Source organism: Triplophysa dalaica, chromosome 8 (assembly GCF_015846415.1).
Source record: "Triplophysa dalaica isolate WHDGS20190420 chromosome 8, ASM1584641v1, whole genome shotgun sequence".
NCBI classification, from domain to species: Eukaryota; Metazoa; Chordata; class Actinopteri; order Cypriniformes; family Nemacheilidae; genus Triplophysa; species Triplophysa dalaica.
Window position 1 is genome coordinate 16,047,900 of NC_079549.1, and position 27,038 is coordinate 16,074,937.

The following is a 27,038-nucleotide window of genomic DNA, read 5'->3' on the forward strand; positions in this document are numbered from 1 at the left end:
AAATGCGGTGCCCATTCACTTCTATTATATGGACACTATATGGACACAAAACCAACGTCAAAAGTCAATTGGTACCTCCATTGTTACCAACATTCTTTTATTGTTAATATGAATGTTACCACCATTTATATTAACAATATATTACTCTACATATTTTCAAATTAAGATATATATTTTGAATGGTTTAATATATTGAGAGTTATCTTCTTAGACTAAAGGCTTTGCAATGCTTCACACTGTTTTTATCAATGTTTTTATCAATGACTCACGTCTTGTAACTGGATAAAGATGCTGCATCAAGTCAAAAGAACTTTTAAGAACATCCTGAAACCCCTGTGTTCTACCCTGTTGTTTTGAATGCTAGAACGCCTCCTGTGTAAATGGCTCCTGTGTAGAGTGTTCCAAATCAATCACTAGAAACCCTCATAAGCATCCACTACGCATACCTCCCTACTCCGTTCCAGACTTGGTGAACTTCCATAAGTAGCTCAGGGGAAGAGGGGGTCATTCTTTCCCTCTCATTAAGTATCTAATGAGCCATTGTGATGCATAGGCTATAAACTCCCAGACCTCTTAGTGCCACACCTTTGCCACCTTAGAGTCAAGCAAAGTACTTAGCACTCTTAGCATGGCGAAGAGTGTGGCGATGCAAAACGTCTGCCAGTCCTCAAAATGCCCCTGGGTGTATGTAAGGTGACATTCAAGTGGTTCTTATGGCTAACCTTGATTTTTATTCATAGACACAGCTGGATGTGATCTTCATGACCTCAAATGTAAACAATTGTGTGCATTCATTTAAGCACTAACTAATGGGAATGTCTAAAATAGAATATGACTGATCAAGGTACTGAATTGGCCGTATTACCTACTGCAATACTGCTCTTTAGTTAACATTAACCAATAGCACACACGGCCTAGGTGATGTCAGCTGAACAGGAAATTAGTTTGAGGCGGACCAAATAAGATTACGAAAGCTTTCTCTTTGGGAGAATGTGTAATGAATTGAGACGGTCCAAGCATGGTTTCCGGGCCCCTGCAGACATCCACATCAGGTGCTGTGGTGAGGGTTGTGATTGTGAGATTAAAGCATTGTGTTCAACCGAGGTATATACATTTATGGCATGGGCCCTTGGTAACAGACCTGACTTTCATAGAAAGGGATCAGAGTGTCTGTTTGTGTGCATGTGTGCGTGACGATAATACGAATGTGTGTTTTTGTGTGTGTGTTTACATCTGTGCCCCATTGCAATTGTTTCTGAGCAGGAGCAGATGTGCTTTGTGCAGATGAGAACAAGAGAGAAGAAACGAACAGAAATGAGTTCTGCAGATCAGATTTACTGTCTCATTTGAAAAGAGCACATTGTGTGTGTGTGTTTGTGTGGACATGTATATACATCCCGGTGGGGACCTAAACCTGAATGCACACCAACTCATGGGGACTCGTGTCCCTGTGGGGACCAAAATTGAAGTCCACATGGGGAAAAAAGCTCATGAATTGTACAGAACATTTTTTTTCAATTTAAAAATGATTTTTTTTTTCTAGGATCTTGAGATTTAGGGGTTGGGTTAGGGGATAAAATATACAGTTTGTACAGTATAAAAAACATTACGCCTATGGACTGTCCCAATGGAGATAGTTAACCAGACATGTGTGTGTATGTGTGTGTGAGCAGAAACTTCAGCAATTTGAAGAAACTACATTCACTTAGAAAATGAAATTTTTTTTTGTTTTTCTTTCCATTTCTTGTATAAATACAGCAGTGACTTAACATCTATCTTTTACTGTCCATTATTAGATCAGGCAGTTTATCAAAGTATTTTAAACTCTTCCAAACAACCAGGTTACAACAATCTACACCTTTTACACTTTGGTTAAAGAAAATAAATCAGTTTCATTACATTTTTCGTAATTATACGTTTATACTTTATAATTTATCATTAAAGTGCAGGCAAATTCTTATATTTACCTATTTGTTTGGGGGAGAAATAATTTTCATAGTCGAAAAAATGAATGGTCCTAAAAACGCTTAAAGTGACAGTTCACAATTTTTTTTAACTCTTTCTTCGTTAATTCACCCTCTTCTCATTTCAAACCTGTATAAATTTCTTCTGAAGAAATGTTGTTAACTGGCCGTCATCCACATGCATTGGTTTTGTGTCCATACAATAGTAGTGAATGGGGCCCAAGTTTCTTATTTTTTGTGAGATTCACCCAGCCATATATTTTTTCTATATTATATTTATTATTGAAAATTTGAACCAGCCCTAGGTGGTAGCGCGGTTAGACCCAACAGAAATCAAGAATCACTTTGACTATTGATCATACTTGTCTGGGGGACAATGAAATGGAGAAAAATCCTAAAGAACTGCCTTAAGGTTCTGCGACATATCTAGTGACCAAATTCTCACAGAGAATCTTTTGACCACTAACCATCCACATAACAACAACTGGTAATAGCCCAACAACTACATTTTAAACTGGTAAGCACCACTTACAATTTCTTCAAGAAATCTAGGTCATTATTTTACATTTTCAATTTACTAGGTTTAGCTATGATCTATATTTCACCTATATTTTCTTTACTACCTTCTTTACATTATTCTGGATTTGAGAAATAAACCTTTTGAAGGATTTGAACTGTAGCTCTTGTATGAATTCCTTCAACCAACCGGCCATGTTCTAGCCAACCGATCCCCTCACCCCCACTCTGGGGGAAAGTCCTTCAATTGATGCCTGTCAATAAAAAGATCAACATATCCCCTATCAGTGCTAGGCACTTCACTGCCATTTAACTAGAGGAAAGTAATGATTTCTTGAGCCACTAACAGCCATCAATCTCGGCCATCAGAGAGGGAAACGGCTTGTGACCGGCCAAATGAACAGACTGGATTAGGAGACATGGTGTAAAAGGTGATGTGTATCGAACATCGGTTGGGTGTCCCGAGGGAGACCAGAGGATTTAGGTCATGGTTTGTCAAACTGGGCCAATTTCAACCCTTGAAATACCACTAACCACTTTCACAACATTGATTCTTGACATCCTACCTATAAAGTGTTGCATGTTCAAACCGATGATATTGGTTTAATACAAATTTACAGGAAATAAAAAAATACACAATAAACAAACAAACATAATAGATGTAGACTCTTTTCACCTGTAGCTCCTCTGATCATCTTAGTCACCTCATATGCAAAGCTGTCTGAACGATTCATTAAACATTTTAAGCTTAATTTCACGGCATAAATGCATTATTTCAATCAGTGCAAACGGGAGCAGAGTGTGGCCCTGACAGGCACAGACAAGTCCTGACAGAGGGAAAAGGGAAGCTCATTAACCACTTCCTCTCATCAAAGGCTGATCTGTGATGTGTGGAACACACTGGATATTCATTAGCTCTGCCTCGTCTTATCCTGTCGACTTTAATTGCTAATGGTCCTTTTTTGTGCCTATGCAGGTGCCTGCCAACATGCCTGACAAATGAAATCTACACTTACAAAAGACATATAAAGACACTCAAACAGCCATTACAGATGATGTCATGATAAATATATGATTACAAAACTAAACATTTTCTCAGAATTTTGTCCAAAAGCATGTTTTGGGGTCGGAGTCGAAACAGCCTTTGGTAACACTTTGCTTGAAGCATGTATGTATAAAGCACTGTAATGCACCTTTAAATGCATTTTAATGTCTTATAAATAATTGTTAAGTTAATACTATGCTAACCCTAATTAACAATATTTAATGGAAACAAAATAAATGGTGATTTAACAGTTAATACATTATAACACTTAGCAATTCATTGTTATGCAACACATTTAAATTGGTTATAATTCTTAAGAACTACATATCTAGCATTACAACATACATTATGAAAAATTATAATGCATTTTACCCTTTAATAACTCTTTATAATGCATTATACATACATGCTTTAAGGAAAGTGTTAGCCAGCCTTTTTATGATCATAAAGCGAGAACTCGCATCTAATCCATGTGCTTCCATCAGTGCCTGCTAATGCACAAATGTCCATTTCATGTGTGTCCCTGGCTTTGAAACGCACTTCAAATAAAGACAAATCATCCATCAGTATTGACAGATGTAAGCCATTTTCGTGGATTTCATGAGGTGCAATCAGCAAAACAATGACTAATGTGATCACACACATATCGGATTGTGTGGTCAACATCGCTTCTGTTGTGCATTGAAGGACTGTTCTTTTTCCACACCTGTGATGCCACAGAGGGCAAAGCATGTTGAAATTGTTCTGAGCAAATCTAAAAATAGCTTTGCATGAGTCAGGATTAATGCACATGTTTGGAAAAATAAGATGAAAACAGCTTTGTTTGTGTTTGGAGAACTTTTAAGAAAGGTGGGGTGAAAGCAGGTCAATTTGAGCCAAGTTCTGAACTTTATAAATCACGTGAAGAAAAGGGAAAAATATCACGTGAAGAACGAACAACAAACCACTTGAAGGTCTTTTTTTCTCAGAAGGAGCTTTCTAAACCTGATGTTCTCTAAATGCACGCTTTTAAAAGCAAGTCTTTTTCGTTGAAGGATACACAGAAGAAGTAACACCGACTGTCCTCATTTGGAGTGGTACCAAAATTAATCTATTTAAAGTTCCAACAATTCATTCAGTGAGTCATCATCTCAGAACTCCATCTAAATAGAGGAAGCTAACAAGCGTCAATAATAGATCTCAAACCTAAGGTCTGTGCAATTGCATTTTTAGCTGCTAGCTATGCCAAAAACATCAGACTTTGTTGTCAAAATCAAATAAATGCACATTGTGAACTTCTCCAATTTGTTGTATGCAAAATATACAATGACAATAAAGGCTTACTATTCTATTCTACTGTACTGTATATGGTCAAGTTCTTGAATATACAGTATTAGCCTAACCCATATAGCCACACTAAAAGCAGATCCTAAGTTTTGAATCATTCTTACAGAGCCATAGATAAAAACAGCAACACATGACCCCTTGAAGTGCAAATAAACCTTTCTGCCAAAAGACAGACAGATCTAAGGAAAGAGCAGTGTGTGCCCTCTTCATGTTTCTCTGTAAAACGGCTTTATTCTCAAAGGGAATGAAGAAGGATACAGCAACAGGCAGCTCAGAGTCTTATGGCAAACAAACAACAATATTGGAAACAGCAAAGGAATATAAAAAGTAATTGTTCTGTGATTCTACACTAAATTTATTAAATGGTTCAAAATACATATTTTAATGTGAAAATGTACATGCTTTATACACAAGGTTTGATGAACAAAAGCAGATTTAATTAAATGTATAGGGTCTAAACTCTCTGTACACAAATACTGTATGAATTATTGTAAACATTCAAAATGTTCTTATTGTTCTCTTGGCATTAAAGAAATCTCTTGTGCTCAGCCTCTCGCTACCCCACCTCATGTTTGTTTCTGCTAAACACAATTATTATAAAATAACATCCTTGACAATTCTTTTATACTGCGTGGGAGGATAGACAGAACAGGCGAGGATTATTTCAATACTTTAGTCTCTTGCATTGACAGTGAACTAGAAGCAGGTCTATGTGTTTAATCAATATCGCCCATTCAAAGAAACCCCCTTAAAACCAGCAGCTGATCAATTCTGCACATCCCTTAGAGCTGCACCATCAATCAAAGTGACTTACTGTTATTGTCCCTTGAGATGTCTCACGTCTGACATTTATAGCATGAACCAAGATGAAAGTGCCGAAAATGAGTCATAAATATTGGCACGGACTTCTCAACCTCAAGTCTGTTATGATGCCGTAACAATTCACAAATCATTAACACAGGGAAATTCCACCAAAAAATCTCAATTGAAATTCTGCTATAGGCAATTCTGCATCCATAAATTATTCTTTCTATTCATTAAAACCATTATAGTTTGGTATTTCCTTTGGACCCCAAAGCCTGGGCCACAATGTAACGAAAATGAGATATTGATATATTTGTATATATTCAGTGCATCCTAAAGTACGGTGGTACACAACTAAGCAAAGTAAGACAATTTTACGGTCGAATAGTGTTTGGATAAATGTTCCATTCTCAGAAATCCTTCAACCCAGCAGGTAGCCAGACATTTACACATAGTTACTGATGACTTTATTACAAGGTTGATTCTAAGGTATCAACCGGGAAAAACCTAGAAGAGCTGTCATAAAGCCACTGTTAGGAAAGGGACTAAAAAATGATGCTTGTTATTTGTTTCACATCAGCTAGAACTGGTTTTGCTTCAATTAAGGTCAACCATTGAATTGCTCTTTATAAAAGCCACCTGTATTCTTGGAGAGCGATCACAGTCGAGTGCTCTATTTTTGGATTGCCCCCATCTGTGCTTGAAGCACCCATAAAATAGCCAATTTTACAGGTGGAACCGTGGATCAGTCAGCTGTGTCTGAGGGATAACCGATCTGGGCATGTGAAGATGCCTGAAGCTAGACAGCTTGGTGGATTGAAAGACCACACAGCTCGTGTCATTTGCTCGGGGAGAAAAGTACCAAGAAACAAAGAAATGCAAACCAGAGGCAATTTACACAATTCCTTTAAGAATTTGTCATAGGAAATACCGTGACATTGCATGTTTAATTGTATTCACACTTATACATTCGGCAAATCCTTCAGTGGTGGAAAGTAACAAATTACTAATTACAAATCCTCAAAATACTGTAATTTAGTGGTTTTTTTAGCAATTGTACTTATTTAAGTAGTTTAAAAACAGTGTACTTTTACTTTTCCTTGAGTACATTTTCAGTATTTTTTTCACATATTTTTCCTCACATTGTCGTCGCTACTTTATATGTTTAATTATCATGTGATTGGCTAAGGAGAATAATCAGTTCCATCAACATGACCCCGTCCACTCTGCAAGACATCTGCCGCCAATTAGTTTGATCATGGAGGAGAACGAACATGTAGGGTGGGCAAACGGCAGTTTTGCACACTTGATGGTCAATGCGGGAAAGGGACACAATACGAAGGCTCGTCCGAGACATGGAGAAATATTTAGTTCATGTATCACTCCGTTCGACATGTTTCATCCAAACGGCTAAATCGTGAGATAAAATTGCTCTGCCCTTATAAGTGAGTAGGGAACATATGCGATTGGAACGCATGCAAAGTAGTTTCGCAAACACAGTTATAATGTTGTAAATAACGTTCCGTTTCTTGCACAGTTCGACCGATTCGCTTAAATAAGACGTCATTTCATCGAAAGAAGCCACAGGGATTACTTTTTTGTTGCCTCTATCTGTATTTTGAACTTTTAAAGACATGAACCATTAAAAGCCATGGACCACAACTCCATGAAAAAATATTTATTGTTCTACCTAAGAAATAATGTCACATACATCTTGGATGGCTTGAGGTTGAGTAATTGATCAGCCAGCTTCTCTACAGATATGACTGTTAATGTTTATCCAACGCAATTTAGATTACAAATGTTAAGCATTTGTTGCATGCAGTATTGCTCTTATTTATTAATTTCTGCATTATGGCTAGTACACATGATTGAACAGAGTCAGAAGTGCATCAATGGCTTTAACTGGAAAACTGAGCTCATAATAGACAGACAGACAGACAGAAAAACACACTGAATGGTTATTTTGTCAGAGCTGTATCCAGTTATATGCTTTATCAGTACGGTAAAGATGTGTTTTGTTAAAAGTAGCTTTTTTCTATATAAGCCTCCAAATTGGGTTATTAATAATTATTTTTTTAATTAATTAAATAACGCCGCCTAAAAAGTAGCGAGTAACTAGTACTCTAAGTAGTTTTTGAGAAGAGTAATTTTTACTTAATTACTTTTTTAACACCAGTACTTTTGAGTACAATTTCAGCAATGTAACAGTACTTGTACTTCTGTACAAATTTCCAGTACTCTTTCCACCACTGAAATCTTTTTATCCAAAGCGACTTGCAGCACATTATTTCTTTCTGTGAATAAAACCACAAGGGCTAGGATCCAACAGTTCAACTACAAGAACTTTTAAATTGCATTCATGTCATTTGTAAGAAGCCTCTGATTTCCTCTCTACATTTTAACAACTGCAGAAATATGCAGCAGATGTGTTTAAGGAGTGACAAACTGTTACCCACAGAGACATTCAACCACCAGTTGCTATCAAAAAGTAATTTCCTATCATATTTGTCCAAGGCAAGAGGCTAATTTGCATTCCAATGAAGGGGTGCCATATTTTTTTAAGTTGGCTTGCCAAACGGGTCAGCTAATTATCCGATGAGTCATCATTACCTGTGCATCACAGCCCTATGAAGGAGTAAAAATAGGTACCTAACAAGATGGAGAAGTGAACCAATTAACACAACTTTCCCCGTTTTCCTTCAAATGCAGAGAAGACGCATGAAACTTTTGAAAGGTTATAATCATCATTTCTGTGGGATGTTCTTGAATGTGTCATGCATTCATGGTTCAGCAACTAAATGACAAAACATTTAATTAGCCATTTTAAAATGCATCCTATTACTTATCCATGAAATTAAGGCTGAAAGCAGATTTAACAAGCTATTTTAATAAAACTAATTGAATTATTGCACAAAGCTTGGAAAAATGTTCAAAATAGTGTTATGAAAAAATATTAAGCAAAAAATATATTGAGAAACATAACAAATAAAACAACATCTTACCTGTTTTAATTTTTTTAGGTCTTCATCTAACTCTAGGTTGTCCAAAATAACAGCAACAAAAAGGCTCAGAAGTATCTAGAAGACAAGAGAATATTGAATTAATTCCATTTCTAAAATGTCATACATATACATTACAACACATTTGTATATCTGTCTGAAGAATGCAAAAAAAAACATCATTGCAGGTTAACCACGGATATTGTTGGGATATTTGTATAAAAATAGTTTAACCCATGTTAAACAAAGTGTCTTTTAAACCAAACTGCAGGTGGTTAATAAGACACAGGTTTTGCATAAAACAGCGTACAGACAATTTGCCTCTGTATTAGATATTATCAATCTTTTGAAAAGGAATTAATTAAAATATATTTTTTATTGAGAGAGGTCTCACAATAGCCACCCTCAAAAGCATTAGGCATTACTTTTTTTCTCTTCATCTTATTTTTTTCCATGACGGGAAATGAATAATGATTAAGCCGTGTCTTGATTACATGCTCAGTCTGTTCTGTCATCAACGTGCACTTCCATTCAAATGTCACATTAAAATGTCTGCTCCTCACTCAATCAAACTTGTCAAAAGTCAAACAAAAGAAAAAAATTATATAAGTGCAATTACATCCAGAGTACATTTTGTTCTCAACAGAGCACATTTTCCTGAAACTTTGCAAATACTTCATATGACTACATGGACAAATTTTAAAAATCAGAATACACAATACACAGAAGTAAATTGCATTGTGAAGCTTCACCATGTCGTAAGGAAAAAACAATGGCTTCGTGCTTAAAATATCTGTGATGGACAGGTCCCATAATGTCGCTGTGAATGCCCCAAAGTAGTAATTATTTAAGTATAAACATTAAAGAAGGCAATGTGTGAATAATATCAGAAAAAATTATATATGCTAGTACGCTCCCGGAGGCACCATGCTGCTATTTTTACTAAGAAATGCTGTTATGGATCTTTGTCTTTGGAGGAATTTACAGTATTTATGTCTGCTATAGATGGTTTCAGCAGCAACCACATAAACCGATGTTATGTGGCTCAAACTTCCAAACCCCAACAAAGAATCAATAGCTGTTGAGTACATTTAATTTAGCTTAATTCAATTAAAATATGAATATAAATTAATTATTAAATGTATTGTTATATTTGGACAGGCTCGTGTGTCCAATGAAACTGTCCATGCACCAGTCATATCCTAAATTGGAACCTGGTTTCATTTGCTACTGTGTTCCAACCACATTGAAATTTCACTGGATGCTTAATTCCATTGTAGATAACTATATATTAAACATGAAGGGCCCTATTTTAAGCGCATGGTCTAAAGCGCAATAGCATTTCGGGTGTCCGAATCCACTTTTTAAGGACTGGGAAAATGGTTGGTGCGCCAGGCGACTGGTTTAAAACGGATTTCCCTATTACCTTAATGAGTCATTAAGTGTATTTAGGCAAAATGTGCAGTAAACCAAATTAACCAATCATAGTCTCATCTCCCATTGTAATCCATTTAATTTTAATATTTGGCATATTTGTGTGTTGCTGTGCGTCCCTCTGTGTGTATTAAGCAGAATGAACGGTCGCTGTGCACCCGCATATAGGCGCATATAACTACTGCGTTGTTTAAACAACAAAAAATATTGCGCAATTGACTTTAGACCAGGTTTCAGTAGGTCAGTGTCGCAGTCTATTTAATTTGCCTCAAAATATCGACACACCAATAATGCGCCTGAACACACTTTGACCAACACACCCATGGGCGCACAAATAGGCTCAAATGCATTTGCATTTAATCAATGCGGCGCAGGACGTGAAAATTAAAACTGCGTTGGGCTGAAATGAGCAACATATCACTTTCTTTGCGCCTGGCGATAAAAAGTGAGTGTATGATAGGGACCGAAGTGTGATCTGATTGGCTGTGATGTCTGTACTTTTTTAATAAGGCGAGAAAAAATACTTTTTAACCTGCAGAAATGGGACCAGAGCAACAATTGGGTGAAATGTAAGATAAGCTGATCCGTGTCAAAATTCCAATATTTTTAGTTAATTTTGCTATTTTGTTATTGTCTTATTTGTGGTACTTTTCCATACAGTACATACACTCGGCGGAATTTTCATTCTGTGATATAGGCCATTACGTTGGTCACTGGCCACCTGTCTGGAAACATTATTAAAAACAAACTAGATTTACCAATGTGGCAAAGAGATGGTAGAGAATAAAGTATATGGCAACCAACGGAGCCCACATGTGTCCCACCGCCACCAGAGTTTGGTCCATCACATCCACCCATCCCTCCTGCGTGAGGATCTGGAACATGGACATAAACGCCTGTTGGAAAAAGCAAAACAATGATCAGCCAAAACTAAACCCCACTGAACCCTAACAACACCGCTAAGAGGTACTTTAAAGAAGCGTTTGCCCAAAAAATGTTAATTCTGTCACGGTTTACTCTCCCATGGAGTTCTGAATATGTATGACATTCTTCTTTTCATGGAACACCAATAAAACATCCTGAATGTGTGTCATTACAGACACTTGAATTGAATACATTTTGAGGCCAGAGGGGATCATTTTTTTTCTCCTCAAAAAGATACCATGCGTTTGCTTTGGTTATTTTAAATTTCAAATCCCCATTATGAAAAAGAGCAAGCATGAACTCTCTCTTTTATCAGTGCTTTTTATACACACTATTGACTTTTATATGAAAAAGCAATGTATTTAAAGTATACAATACACAAGCACTTTGTGACTGACAGTGATACAACAAGACAAAAATATCATCCCATTTGAAAATTGAACATGTATACAAATAAGCTTAAGCTCTCAGCATCCTACATTGCCACCAGAACATAATTTCAAGTGCTTTTTTTCCCACAGAAGTCAAATGAAGATCTAAACCCAGCTTGCTCCAAGCCTGGTCATAGTCATAGTTTCTGAGTGACTGCAGATGAAGATCATTTTGCAACAGGTCTATCAACAAGGGAGCCGGGTAAACATCATTATCTTCATTGGTTATCATGCCACCCGCCTTGGAAATGAGCGGCATCTGTTTATGTGAGCCCCTCCAAATCCCAGCACGCACTGGGATCACTGGAGTCCCACTAATAACGGAAGATAAAAAAGATGCCACTAATGAGAGTCCCTCTCATGTGCTCATGATATCAAAAATCTTGGAAAAGTGTCTTGCTGTACATCTACACATGAATTTATTGTTATTTTATTAGATCTAAGGATATTTTTTGTCCACCCCAAGGCTAAATTATCTGAGACATAACATTTCGTCTTTTGATAAACAACTACTTTCTGTTTCTCTAGTGAGATTTACCCGTGGAAATGTGGTGAAACGATCCAAGTCCTCCACAAAGCAGAACATCTGTAGACTGATGGCAGACATCACTATAAGCAGACTGGCAGTGAACACGACTAGACTGCCGAGCTTCTTTCCGGGACCAAAGATCTTATACACAAAATCCTCCAGAGCAGGTGAGATCTTTATCAGGCGTACCACTCGCAAAACCTGCAGGCACAGAGAACATTTTCATTTTGCAGTATAAAAACTTAATATTGGCTTAAGGTATTGCACATCTTAGAATGAGAGATCAATCTTACAAAATCAACAAAGCAGTATGATATCAAAAGTTTTAAATAAAGTACCATTATCTAAGAATATACATTAAGTTCAACAATCTCTCATCATATGTGTCTAGTTATTCATCTTCTAACCACATCTTCTAAAATCAATGTCCTCAAATCCCTTTAAATATCACATCTTACTCCAATACAATTTGAAATGTGGAGCACCGAGCTTCCTGTTGGAAAAATAACCTTCCTGTAAACATAGTAAAGTAAATTGAAAACAATCATTAGGAGCAGGATACTGATGATTTCTTGATTGATTTTTAATGAGCAAACGCTGATATCATGTTTCTTCAAAAACTAAAAAATAACATGGTTACACAGTGCATTGTTGCTTGAGCAGTGAGTAATTTACTCTAGGTGACAACGAATCTGATCAATAATGCATCTTGGTCAGGTTTTGATCAAGAGTGGAGAATAGATATCGATCCGTTTGCTTCCAGCTGAATGTGAGTGCTGCACCTAAAAAAATCGCCCAGGGACGTTCAGAAGAAGGGCATGGAACACAATCACATCAACAAATAAACTTTTTTTTGATTTTTTAGTGTAAGTGTAAGTGGCTAAATCAACTTTGCTTTTTTAAAAGAACCATTTTTTAAGAATCATGGAATTTGATTCCATGGGCGACACTTGATTGAAAAAATCAAGGACTAATGAAGCTCTCCAAAACATAAGTGCAAACTCTTCTGTACAAGGCATTTCAAGCAAACTGGAAGAAAAATGCTGAGTTTGACCTTTACAGTGAAACAAGGAAAACATCAGTGCCCTTTAGTAAGCTAGAACCATCTTAAAACCGCACAAGCTATTGCGTAGTACATTATTTTTATTTTGCTCTGATTTATATTTATTACTTTGCAATATTTTAGTTAATTGCCTTCAATTGTAGCAATGTGGCACTCACACAAGATGTAATAAAGTGCTACAATGTAGGTATAAATGTAATGTTGGTTTAATATGATTATGATTAAATGTTGCTAAATGTAAATCTTGTGCAAAGAAACTGATAAGAGAACATTCAATTATATAAAAAGTGTTAATTACATTCAAAAGGTTTTAATCCAAACATTGCTATTTGTGACGATGACTCATATTGCTAATGATGGCAAAATATAGAGCGCGATTTACAAACCAAATTTACATGGTGACTGCTCATGGTGAGTCATGCCACTTTCATGGCAGCTTCACAATGAGCCCAGACGTGAGGGGAGGATATGAATATTCACTGTTGGAGCTCCGCCCCTCCTGCAGCGAGGAGAGGAAAAACTGGAGGGAGAGTGCAGGTTGTGTCCTTAATGAGGCTTGTCAACGCGTGTGGGCTTCATCCATTCCCTCCAGCTGCCTGAAGATCTATGGAAACTGCTCCGCCAAGGCCACCAGTATGCGTTATTATACTGCATTAGTGCGCGATTAGCATCTTGAATCTAGCAGGTGCTACACTCACGCAGGGGGCATTTTACAAATGCTATGGATGCGTCACGCGCTCACCAAAAATAAAAAGTTGCCTGTGCTGAAATCTAAAATATGACATGATTTGTCAAACCGCTACTCCTATTGTCGATAGAAGTCAGAGCGGCTTTGAACAATGATGTGGGCTTATTGATTCAAAAACATGGTTGTTTTGGGAACATGCTGGTGGATGACAATCCTAGCGGGCAATCGAATATTCTGTCCAGCCTAAGAGAAATAAGCCATTGATTTTAAATGTAAGAAGTTCCAATCAATGCTTTCAACCCAAACTCAGGCTCAGCGAGGCTCACTAAAAATCCCAAGCACAACACCATGCATTCATTTAAAGGTCCAACTTTTCGGAGAATCTATTGACAGTAATGCAATATTATACAAAACTTTGTCTTCAGAGGTGTATAAAGACTACAATCCCACTGACTCCCACTGCATTTTGATTTGTCGTAATTTAAGATATTCTTTTGATGGTAAAACAGACTTGCTAAAGACGAACTTCATCTATCATCGTATTTTTAATAACACATTTTATAATATATAGGTTTAGGATAAATATATTTAATTGTGATCATTACTTACAGGCATGCACTGCATTACGAATCTATCTCGACTTCATTATCAATCAAATATAGATGTACATTGTAATAGCAAACGTTAGGGACCACGGTTTGCCACTTACTCTCCAAATTGCGGCTAACTATATAAAGTGGGAGGAACTGGATATGGACCAACCTCGCCCCCTGGATCCTGTGTTATGCCTTGAGGACCATCTCAATATGTATGCGAGTTTGCTGTAGGAAGATCCCCGTGCCTACCTGGAAATAGGTAAACTGTGAGTGATAGAGATCGGGGTAGATGTGCAGGGTGGTGCCCACTACCAGCAGCAACTCAAACTTGTGTAGAGAGGAACTGATGTAACCGGTAAAACCCAAGCACCAGATCTTCAGCAGTGCCTCCAAATCAAACAGAACAGTGAAGGCGACCTGAATACAGTGGAAAGAGCCAATTAGATTTAAGAGGTATATATGATAATGGAGAGCTTTGTCTTAAGAGCCATTTGTTTTTACATAAGCACATGTATAATGAAACATTCATATAGGAAGAGTGCTGAGGGACCATGTCTATTAACAATAACCTCTGATTAACAAGATATGTAGTAGGAAACAAATTACTAAAATAGATGTAATGTTGACATTCAGAGATGCATAAAGGAACAGGATTTTCCAAAGATAGATAAAACTAGCTTTTCCCCAGTTCCATTTGGACCATTCCAAATAAAAAGCAGTCTGGATTAATGATGAGATGGATCGGTCTGTGAATATGTGGGGTGCCTCTTCCTCCTTATCTCTGTCTTTCAGCTTGGAGTGGGCGGGTGGCCACACTCCTCTATCTTTCTTTGTTCCCACAGTGCCACCTGCATACTGATTGCCGAGGCTGTGCGTGGCAAACGGGATACATAGGCTATAGACACACACATGCGTTCCCAACCGGTTCTCGCTGAAATGGAGTGTTGCCCACAAGCTGTTTGCGCCCACGTTGTCACTCCATTGATTTAATCTCAGTGTTTTAAGGCGAAGGAAAGTAACAAGGATATGCTTCTATAATCTGATCTGCTGATGCATTCCAATGCAATCACAGTCTAAAGATTTTTTTGACCATTTTACAACGGGAGATAAGAGTTTGAAATCATGTCTATTAACACTAATAAACCTTGCCAAGAGGCAAAAAAATGTATCCCAGATTACTTAACAAGTAACCTGAATTAGGAATACCACACGTTGTGTACATGTTTGCATTGTGAATTGTAGCATCTTGAAACTACAACGTATGTGGGATATGATATTTGCCACTGGGGTTGACCCCTAATAGTCGAAGATTCGATGCTTCGATAGGAGGAGCCTGATTCGACTACCAATCTCATAGTTGAATATTCGCAGAGGTGTTATGCAATAGGGATCATGCCATTTTGGTTAAATGGGCAGTGGTGTAGCAGACGGGCACGCACTGGGCTACCAAAAATATTATTTGAAATGTAAAAAAATGGGACATTTTTAGGGTTGGGTACTGAAACCCCCAGCGCATTTGAGCCAGAGGTCGGGCTATGACCCAGCGCAGAATCGCGTCTCTCCGAGTCTTCAGTGCTGTGAGACCGGTAAAGAGAAGCAGCACATTCCTCTTTACATGCGGTAAATAATGTTACTTTATTGGAAGTTCAATGGTAATAAACTGTTAGTAAAAAATAATTAATTATTATCGAGTAGTTTAAAAAATAGTTTTGAGGCGAGATCTGGTCTAGTAAGATGCACAGCATTGTTACGTGATTCCATTCCATTCCATTTTCTACCGCTTATCCGAACTACCTCGGGTCACGGGGAGCCTGCGCCTATCTCAGGAGTCATCGGGCATCAAGGCAGGATACACCCTGGATGGAGTGCCAATCCATCGCAGGACACACACACTCACTCATTCACTCACGCACTCATTGTTACATGATGTTTAAGGGAAATTTATTTTGTGCATTTGTCTTGAATATATGTTTCCCTGCATTTTTTCAGACATTTTTCCTAAACACATTTATTTTGCAAATTGTGACTTGAATCTGGCTTATTTCGGTCTTACCTCAGCCAGGTAGAGCTCATCATTGATGAGTTTATGGTTCTCGCCCTTGTGGTAATTGCTAGCAGCTACGATCACATCAACAGCCACCATACTGAGGATGAATATGTGGAAAACCGAAGAACGCATCAGTTGCTGTGGAGAAAAGGAAAAAGATTGACTGAGTTGCACACAACAAGCATGTTACATTTATTTACATTAGGCAGACGCTTTTATCCAAAGCGACTTACATTGCAATGTACTGTACATTAGTTTCTGACCATGTGCTATCGCCTGGGATTGAACCCATGACCTTGGCGTTGCTAGGATAATGTTCTAACCACTGAACCAGAGGAAAGCTAAAGCTCTTGCTATAGGACCCTTGGAAATTTGTTCCCAGTTGAGTTTACAATCTCCCGTTTTAAATATTAATGAAGGTAATAAAAGTAAATTCTCAGAGATACGAAAGGCCCCTTATGACCTAGCTGACAGTCCTTCTTTCTCATAATGAGTGTAGCTGCACTAAAGAACATTATTTCCAATTCATTCTGTACTTCTCCATAATGGAAGGTTTTAAACGAAGGGTTAGGCCGAGACAACTAAATGAGCCCTTACTGTTTGAGCCCTCAGCAGAGCAAATGAAAACAATCTCAGGCACATTTCAGACAGTCGCCTCAACTCGAGCAGAAAGAGGAGTTCGGAAGACTTAATTTAAGCCCAGACTGAGCCACCTGTCTGCTGGCTGTGAAATCTTTCTCTTCATTATATTTGTGGATGGTATTGGTTGGAGGTATTAAAGTTAGCTGCAATATTGGTTGGAATAGAACGGGAGGCATTTGATAGGAATATTTTGATTTAATCTGAGCTGCATTGTATAGTTTTATAAGAACTTTTCCTTCCACAGACCACAATATCTGGAACAGCATTAAAATATGCCTTTACAGCAGAATCATTTTTGTATGTGAAAAAATGTGTGAAGCATAAGAGTTAAAGGGACAGTTCAGCCTAAACTAAAAATTCTGTCACCATTTACTCCCTCGAGCAGTTCTAAATTTGTATCAACTTGTTTGTTTGGAAAAATTACAATGGTAGTCAAAAGTGCCCGAAAACAGTTTGCTCTTTTGTGTTCAAGAAAACAGAAATGTACAAAGACATATTATCAACTGTGGTAGTCAATGCTGGCCATAAAAACATGTTCCTAGCATTCTTCCAAATATCTTTCTCTTTGTTCATCCGAACAAATAAATGTTTTCAGATTTGAACCAACTCAAGGGGGAGTAAACGAAGACAGGATTTTTATTTTCCGGTGAACTGTACCTTTAAGATGAGTAATCATTCGCAGCTGTAAGGTTGAAATAACACCATTTTGACACTTTAAAAACATGTCAATTTTGTGGCTCAATCAATGACATGAGTTTGGACTCAGAATACTAGCAGGGAAGATCTAGTACCCAATTCTCTCAAAAAATATGTTTCATAGACCTTTTCAAAATCAATAAACCCTGAGTTTGATGTTATTTCAAACTAAAACCTGTTTAATTGCAGAATTCCTAGTAAAGTAAACTAACAACACATCCAAAATCCTGAAGGAGATCCACCAGTCAAAGTCATTGTTACCATGGAAACAGGAATCGTGAGAAAAAAGACCACAGCTCATTCACATGAAGCATTTTGAAAGATGTGCTGCAATAGAATCCGTCTCTCTACACGTTCAAGCATCATACATTTAGGTTTCATCTTGAAACTGACTGGTTTGCTTTGACTTAAAAAGACTGACAAATAAATGGAACCCAAACCTCTTAGAAGTGGGTTGCTATTGTGTCTGTTAACTTATTATAGAAAATGACACACTTCAACTTTAAATGAATGGACACATGGAAAAACAGCAAATGTGCCACTTTTGACAGTAGGAAGGCTCAGAGCTGTCAGTAATTTAGCATCCAAGAAATCACATCTTGGGTGCATTAATGTGTTACAAAACAAAGGGAAGACGCACCAAGAAGATGCAGATAAAATTCTGCATGTACACTTGGCAGGCCAAATACAAGAACACAGCTTGTGGGTGGGTGGAACATCTCGAACGAGTTGAAGTGACAGGAAATGCAAGAGAAAAAGAGTGGAAGAGAACCTACTGAAGAAAATAGAGAATCTTTTGGAGCTGCCATAAGTCAATAACAATTATGTAAATGTGATTAAACTTCTTTTCAGAGAGAGGGAGTGAAATTGCTCTGAGATATCAAAGCAGAAATATACCTTGCTTAGTTGAGATAGTACTGTCATATCAATATAATTTTACAGAATTGCATGTATGAGTATACTACTATATTTTATTACCTTATTATAAAAAAATCTACTTGCAAGATCTTTTTTTGCTCTCCACTTTTTTTACATCCATCACCATATGCATATTGCAGAAGACATCTAGAAGGAAGAAAGTAAGAAATAGGCTATTAAGGACAGAGGTGAAAGCACACAGTCTGTGGCAGGGTTGGTGGGAAAAGATGCAAGGAAAAGACATTACCCCCAGGCACGACAGCCAGACTGAGCCAGATGTGGAACAACACAGCCCCGCGCCACGCAAAAACAACCTTCACAGCAAAGCTAGTCTTTGATAAGACAATGGCAATAAGGGCATAGGAGTAAAGATTATCTGGGAACAGATTTCTCCTTTTTTTGTATCCTGCGGCTATCCATCTGCCCAGAGAGGTATATCGACTATAGTTCCTTAGAGGTGTGTATGTTGTAAAAAGAAACTAGCAGCATTGAAAACAACACAGTATAGTACTTCAGAAAAGAGTCAAGAGAAGATTTGCCAAAATATTTGAGGATCTATTGACAGAAATGTAATATAATTTACACAACTTGTCTTTAGAGGTGTATAAAGACCGTACATTATGAAGAGTTACGTTTTTATTACCTTGTACTACTAAAAATGAAGGTGCTTCAAAATGCCATAGAAGAACCTTTTTTGTCTAAATGGTTCCATAAAGAACCATGCATTCTGACTTCTTTACACTGTTAGATGTGCTAGTTTCTCATGCTTAACATGGTCAACTTGATAAAAAAAGAGTTGGACGTATGATGTAGTATTTCTGTACTTGAAACACTCTCCCAGCACTCCAACTAGTTTCGGAAAGTTTTGTATAATTCTGGATCCCTGTATCTTCGAAGGGATTCTATTCCTTTCACTGGCCATTCTACCGGAAAAGCACAGCAAGGCCAGAGCCATTGAGAGAGAAAAAAGTGGAAACGTTTCTTGACAGTTTCAATAGTTTCAGGAAGTTACCAGTAACAAATGGAACTGCGACTAATCAGACCAACTGAGGTAAACTTCTAACCCATTTAAAGACAAAATACATTTAATGAATAAAAAATGAAAGAAATAAGGCATTTAAAGAGAAAACATAACTTCCTGGTACTATCTGAAGGGCCAATGAATCACGTGACGCTCCAGCATTTCGGACTTCCGTTCGTAGAACTCTCTCTCAATGGCTCTGGGCATGGCGAAAGAAAGAGCCCGCCGACTAGCCAACCGACGAGCGAGCCACGCCATCAAGATTATCTGCGCTGCGTCAAGATGGGCTGCGCTGCAGCTTGTTGTTCTTGCGATAGTGAAGTTTAGGTGTGTCTGTTTCTTCATGGCATTTCGGTGATTGACGTTATATAAACGGTGGATGTAACGCTGGATTTGGAGATCATTTGAAACCGATAGATGGCGCTGTCCCAGTGCTAAAAGACAACGGACATGAACTGCATGCGGTAAGTCAAACTAAGTAAAACGTCACCACTAGATGCTGGTAAATTTAATATACTAGACCTTATTATCCGTCTTTTATAGTTTGGAATAGCGAATGATAATAGAAAGCATTCAAAACACAAATTACATCTGGTCTATTGTGGGCTAATGTGGCAAGACTGCAGACTTCTTGTCTATTTCTTTCCTTTCATGTGCTTCAGATGTGCTGTTGAATCTACAAGTTTAAAAATGAAAGCCATAAAGAACTGCTAGAACACCAGGAAATGTAGCTGGAATCCTGTATCCCCAGGGAGAACGATGAGGACAGGATGGGTCTCGCCTGTCTGCTCCTCCGGTCTGGGATCACAACTTCAATATCTCCAAGCAACCTCTATGACTAATATGGGACTTGACAAAGCATTTTGACATTTTCAGCTCTTCAATGTTAGTTTCCCTTGGGCGTTTTGTGTGAACGGAGACTAAAAGATGACTGTATGTCTCGGGGCCCTTGACTTCACCCCAAAATGCTCTTACAGTATGTTCTTATCTTGTGCTCTAAAAGCTTGATAGTGGCTCATGTAACATCTTTTCAACAGGCCCGTCTAGAAAAACCTATTTCACTTGTACTGTATGCAGAACATAAAAACAGCCCCTGTCAAAGCACACACAGTGTTTGGTGGCCTACTTATTCTGATGTCGCTCGTGGCGCACAAATGCATACCAAAGCTGTCACAATCGATTGAATAACTACCTTTGTGAGGGCGAGATGTATCCCTCTCTCTCTTTCTCAATTTCAGAGCATTTGATGCAGCCCAATTTGTATCTTCTTCACAACAGACATTGAGAGCATCTTGTTACTGTTCATCTATGTGTTTGAAATTTCAGGCTTTACACCCGTCAGCTGACACGCAATAAGTGTTCTTTACAACAAGGTGCCTGTCATGCTCCTTCACTTCTGTGCTGTATCAAAGAAAACATGACTCGAAAGAGAATGGCATTTCTTTATCATTCTCGGTGCATCACTGGCGTTTGACCAAACATTTACTGACTCTTAAAGGTACAGTGCACCTAAAAATAAAGATTAGGCTGTTACTCCTCATTCCCTCCTCATATTATTTAATGGCTCTACACAGTATTTCTTATTTCTATATATATATATATTTTTTATCTCATTTGTAATTTTGTCAAATCCTAACCAGGGCCTCCAAATTAGCCTTTGGCTAGATGCCTGTATGTGGAACATTGGCTGCTTGAAATTGTAGCAGTGCTTTTCTGCATTGTTTTCCTTTTAAATAAACAAAAAGCCTTTGTTCAATAAAAAACAAAAAGAGCTCTTTATATACAATAAGTGTAACATGCTTTGCTATTAAAATATTTTGATGATTGTTGCTAACCGAATGGCGGTACCCATTGACTTGCATTGGTTTTGTGTCCAAACAATAGAAGTCAATGAGTACTGCTATTGTTCAGTTACCAATGTTCTTCAAAATATATTTTTTGTGTTCTGCCGAAGAAAGAAAGTCGTAGAGCTTTGAAATGACAAGACGTTGAGTAAATGGTGACAGAACTTTCTTTTTTGGGTCAACTATCACTTTAAAGCGGCAGTAAGTTACTTTTGCCACTATATTGCCATCTTTGTTTGAAACATAAAATGGAATGTTACTTTATGTACTTATTATCAAATGCTGTCAAAATGATATTTCTTCCAAACTTGCACATAACAGCTCAAATTATGAATCAGTAAATCGGAGCTGTGCTTCGGAAAGCTTTTATCTCCATATTTCGTGATTTTTGTTTTTTTTATCATTTATCATTATTGTTAGTCACCCTCTATGTTTGTCACTGGGATGCAAATATCTTACCATGAAAAAAAAAGGTTGTCAACATTTAATGCAATACAGTATGCAATCATTGAAAAAATCTTTGTTTTTTCCATTTTCTTGAACAACTGCAAATTTGGACATACAATGTTTCAGAAGGGCAGCAATGGTATACAAGTAATCAGCATTCAACATTTTTATCTACATTTTTCAAAAACAGATTTTTATTTAACAGCATTTAAAAACTTGCCTGCACACTTCCATCCACCTTCTATTGTCTACATCCACTAGCAAAGACAATGAAACAAACATACATGTTCAACAACCCAAATTCGTTTACGAATGTCTTTCCACTCGGCAGCCATGTTTGCAATGCCTCTGAGCAGTTATTAACATCACAGCGAGTCAACAGTCCTATCCGTTTGAATGGTGGAAGGCAGATTTTTCTAAAATCTCTGGCAAAAATCACAATTTTATAGCATACTTACGATCAATGATTAAACCTGATATAGATTGTACCATAACTTCAGTTTGCTAAGCTTAAAAAACCTTAAAAATCAAATTTTCAAGGTCGCTTCAGCTACTGCGCTGTGTCTCGAACCACGGTCTCGCCCCGCCTACTCCACTACATGCGCATGTGCATCATCAGTCTTTATCAAATGGCGATTGGATTGTTCTACTAGAAGGCGGGGCTTTCTTTGCTAGAACGGCCATATTGAGCATTGCAATCCTCTCCATTTATTGTAATGCCAGTGGCGCATCTTGTTACTATATATTATCTTTGATGTAAGTCAACGATGTAAGTCACAAGCAAACCAAGTGTTACAAAAGCACTTTCTGTGAGCTCTGCGGCACACCCCAACACACTTCCATCACAGTTTAATTAGGAAATAGGAACAAAAATAGCGGATGGGAGACCAGCGGTTTGCAAATCCCACTGCTTATCGAAGTTATTACTGGAGTGAGGTGATTCACGCTCTCTCTGGGACCTGCTGGTTAATTAAAGCTGACTGTCCTCTTGAATTCTCTAGCCACCGTTCAAGCTGCTGAGGCCAGGTTAGAGATTAAAGCAGACTGAACCGTGAGCTCTACGGCTGCAGCACACTGATGGCTGGGAGGAATGGGCCTCTTGGGAAAACTGAGTGTGGCAAGGTCAGAGGTGGGCTAATGAAGGGTTCCTTTAAATAAATAACCTTGGCACGAGGGTGTAAAGGTTGCATACAGAAGCTGAGGTGTCTCCTCCGTGGGTGGTAACTTGTGTTTAACAGCGTAATCAATCATGACATTTGAGGTTTACGACACAGATAGGCTGAGCGAGAAAGAACATTTAGATGCCAGAGGATCAAGGAATTGCTCTTTAGAAGACAGAGCTTTAATTCTACATGAAAATTATTGACCGAACATCTGGGCCTTCTTTCTACATGAAATTCACTGAAGAATCAGGTCGATACTTGACTTTTTGGGTCGGTCCCGGAGAGGGATTAGACTAAATCAGAACAACGCCTTAGTTAAATTAGGATATTTAAGTAGCTTTTACAAACAAATACAAATTAAAACAGCTTTAACATTATTTTAGCCTGGAACTACACTAAATACCTGTGTGGGAAACCACCCCCTTTATGGTTTTGACTGCTTATATTAAAAACTGAATAATTGCTCAAAAGAGAAATTTAACCCAAGACGTTAATATGAAAAATGTAATTTATATACTTTAATTTGTATAATCTATAAATTTACACAATGTCCGAACCTGGCATGACAACGTAATAAATGTCTGTTTAGTTTTGGTCCTACATAAAAACAAAATACAGACTAAACACGCCACTACCTATATAACATATAACAGTCACAGCCTGCTAAACTTTGGCCAATGTGGTATCTGTAGAGCAATATGCACACTCAACTGATTTTTATGCTAATAAAGTCAAACTGCATACCCTTTATTGAAAAGGTCAGGATTTAAATTCCAATGAAACATTTATTATTTTTGAGACTCTCATTTCTACAGTCTGAACAAAGTTATAAAAAGTTTAAGTTAAGGAGAAGCTAAAAACCTCAGATGAGAAAGGTCTGCCGGTTCAGCTTTCTTATGAAATGCATTAAAATATCTGTACTGTAATTATAACAAAGAGATACAAAGGACTAATTAACACCAGGGTGGACTTTAAAAAAGAGATTAAGCAGACCTCATTAACCATAACTATATTATGAAAGATGACCAAATAGAGAAAAATCCCTACTTTCCGTTTGAATACAATGGAAAGAACGAGCCTGTCCTTACCAACGAAGGATAAAAAGCAAATGTTGCTACAAGTTATGACCATGTATGACCGAGTTATGAAGAAAAAAATAACATTTAATTTTTTTGTTTGACCACTTAAAGTCCCTGTGAACTGGAAGTTGCGAGCGTCTTACTTCCGTATTTTGACACATTTTCGAGTATAATGGAATTTTGAATGAGAAAACTGTCGTCTTTCTCTGTGATTTTATTGGATGTATAAAAACAGCCATTGCATTTTGAAATGGATCTGGCAGCAGACTGACAGTTGAAGGGGAGGAGTTAACAGATGATCCGCCCAAGCCGTCAAACTCAAGATGGATAATCAGTACAGGAAGGAAGTGCATTTTCAGATGTTAACTAAAGATTATAAGGGCACGCAAGTTTAAAAAAGAGAATGACATTGATAAACTATTTAAAGAAAAACAATGCAATATTTCATGAAAAAACTGCCATTGTAATGTTACAATTTATTCCAAATTTGTAACCATTCATTGTCATGGCATTACACACTGACCTTTTTTCTTTTACAACAGGAAGAAAACAAACGTCTACTTTTTTATTTCTTTTTGTCTAGATCTAGGCTGTTTTTCATTTTTCTGTTATTTGTGGCACGGCTTTTCAATCATAGTTCACAGACCACTGTGATGTGCTGAAAGCCATTGTGCTTCAAGTCTATGATGAACTTCACCTATACCCACTTGCTGAGTTCTCTTCCTCGTTCACCTCCATCCTACCCCTTGTAACCTCTGCCTCTCTCTGAGAAAATACAATATGCCTTTACTTGATGGGATCACCTCATGGAAACCTGGCGACTGAAATGTCATTAAATGCCAGCCTTTGATCTCAGCCTTTTTGAACCTAAATGTTTTTAAAGCTTTTTGCCATAGGCATATTTTTATAGTCATGTGAGAACAACATTCTATTTTTGATAATAACACTATAAACTCATGAGCCATGTTTGATGCATTAAACATGTCTATCATTAAAACCTGTCATTTTATTCTTATTTATGAAAATAAATCTAAATACAACCCTAAGTGAAATAAAATCATCATTCATAATAATCATTATTGATGTGTGGGTGTCTAGAAACATGTATGGTGTGTGTGTTTGTGTGCAAAACTGTGGTCAAAATGTGAAGTAAGAAAACATTGCTGTGTTCATACCTCAGTCTTTTAATACTCTGTCAGGATCATACCAGCTAGTTTGTGCGAAATCTAAATGTGGCTATTGTGCTCGGGCTGCCTACGGCAAATTTCTTGCACTCCCACACAGCAATGTGGCATTAGATGTGGCAGCGAGGCGATGCTGAGGGTGTGCTGACGGTCGGGGGCGTCAGTGCCATTAAATTGCATGTCTGGTACCTGGAGGCAGGCAGGCGCCTGGCCATGTGGTTTATTCACGTCCACCGCCACGAGCTGCCATCCTCCAGACGCGTCCTCATGAAACATCTGCCACCAGGAGGAAAGACGTAAGAAAGAGTTAGAAAAAATGAAAAGGAGCGAGAGAGAGGGTGAAACTTTAACAAGTGTGAATGATTGATATTTTGTCATACTGCAAACAACAACTCTAACAAAGCCGACTAAATGCACATTAACAGACCTATAAATAAGCAAATAGGAGGAAAATGAAGGTTCAAAATATACACAAATGAAACATCATTGGCATCAAAGACAATTAACGATCACATTATATTCAACAGAATTCTCTAAACACAGAAAGGCTTAAAGCACCGTCATAGATACTTCATAAAGACGAGCAAGGTCATAAGAAATTGGCTTCATGATCCAGCGAGCATCTATTCACACTTCAGAATCTAAATGCACCATGACTTCACCATGACAGATATGAGGAGACAGTGTTGGGGACAGCAGGGACTAAAGGAGAGAGGCGACGCTACGGCAGGCACCTTGAATCTGCCAAACAACAGGCTACTTATATTCATACGTACACAACCCAGGTAGCTCTTTACCTGAAGCCTGCATCCATAATTTGCACTTTGCTTTCTTAATGTAAATCAAAGCATTTATTTAAAATATATATTCGGAAGCACTAACAGTTTCAGTTCTTCACCACCGAATTACAAGGCTGGAGTGGGTGGCTGTCAGAGCATGAGGTTCCTAAGATATTCGTTTCTTAAGATATATTATTAACACATTGCTACAGTATGTGAACACTAGGGTATTGAGGGTGTATTTTTACTGGCCCAAGCCAAAAGATCCCGATCTAGTCTCTATGATAATTCTAGTCTGTAACGATGTCTAATGTCCCCCCTTCCTGCAATTGTATCTTCACCCAAGCTAAAACCCTTAGTAGGATGTTATTTAAATGCACACCCCTCCCCTTTTGGGACACAACACACGGTTTGAAGTTTTTGTTATTAGATGAATATACACATTGCCCAAAAGGGAAACAATAATAATAGTGATGTTTGCTGCATTGTTGTTCAATGTTTAATAATTCAATTTAATACTTACAATTCATGCCTACACATACAAAAAACTTGAAGACATACTTCACAGAAAGTCTAATTTACAAATCAGTATACCGCCAATGTTTTTTCAAAGCAGAAGTCAAACCATGTAGAAAATATGATTCAGTGTAGAGCTACTGGTTCCTATGAAGGAGATGAAAATAAACTAGGACGTGACAGAATGAGCTTTGGTGTGAGAATGCAGACTTAAGTCATATTTGATCACGATCTTACAGTAAAACACACCATGCGAGCAATATATATTTTTGCTGTGGTCATTTATTCTTGTGCAGTCACCGTCTAGTGAACGCATCTTTTGCGTATGGTTCTTTAAGCGTCTGTGATCTGTGACCTGCACTGAAAATCCGCCTGTGTCT

The 27,038-nt window shown here is 37.7% G+C and overlaps 1 protein-coding gene across 1 annotated transcript in view; it reads right to left on the reverse strand.

Moving 5' to 3' along the window:
* The window catches only part of nalcn (sodium leak channel, non-selective), a 75,395-nt gene that overhangs the window by 27,468 nt on the left and 20,889 nt on the right, over nucleotides 1-27,038 (reverse strand). Inside the window, exons 12-17 of the mRNA XM_056754882.1 lie at nucleotides 25,553-25,639; nucleotides 16,376-16,507; nucleotides 14,572-14,739; nucleotides 11,985-12,176; nucleotides 10,850-10,987; nucleotides 8,661-8,735 (exon numbers count right to left, since the gene is read on the reverse strand). Of these exons, the coding sequence (XP_056610860.1) occupies nucleotides 8,661-8,735; nucleotides 10,850-10,987; nucleotides 11,985-12,176; nucleotides 14,572-14,739; nucleotides 16,376-16,507; nucleotides 25,553-25,639 (792 nt within the window). The remainder of the gene's footprint in view (nucleotides 1-8,660; nucleotides 8,736-10,849; nucleotides 10,988-11,984; nucleotides 12,177-14,571; nucleotides 14,740-16,375; nucleotides 16,508-25,552; nucleotides 25,640-27,038) is intronic.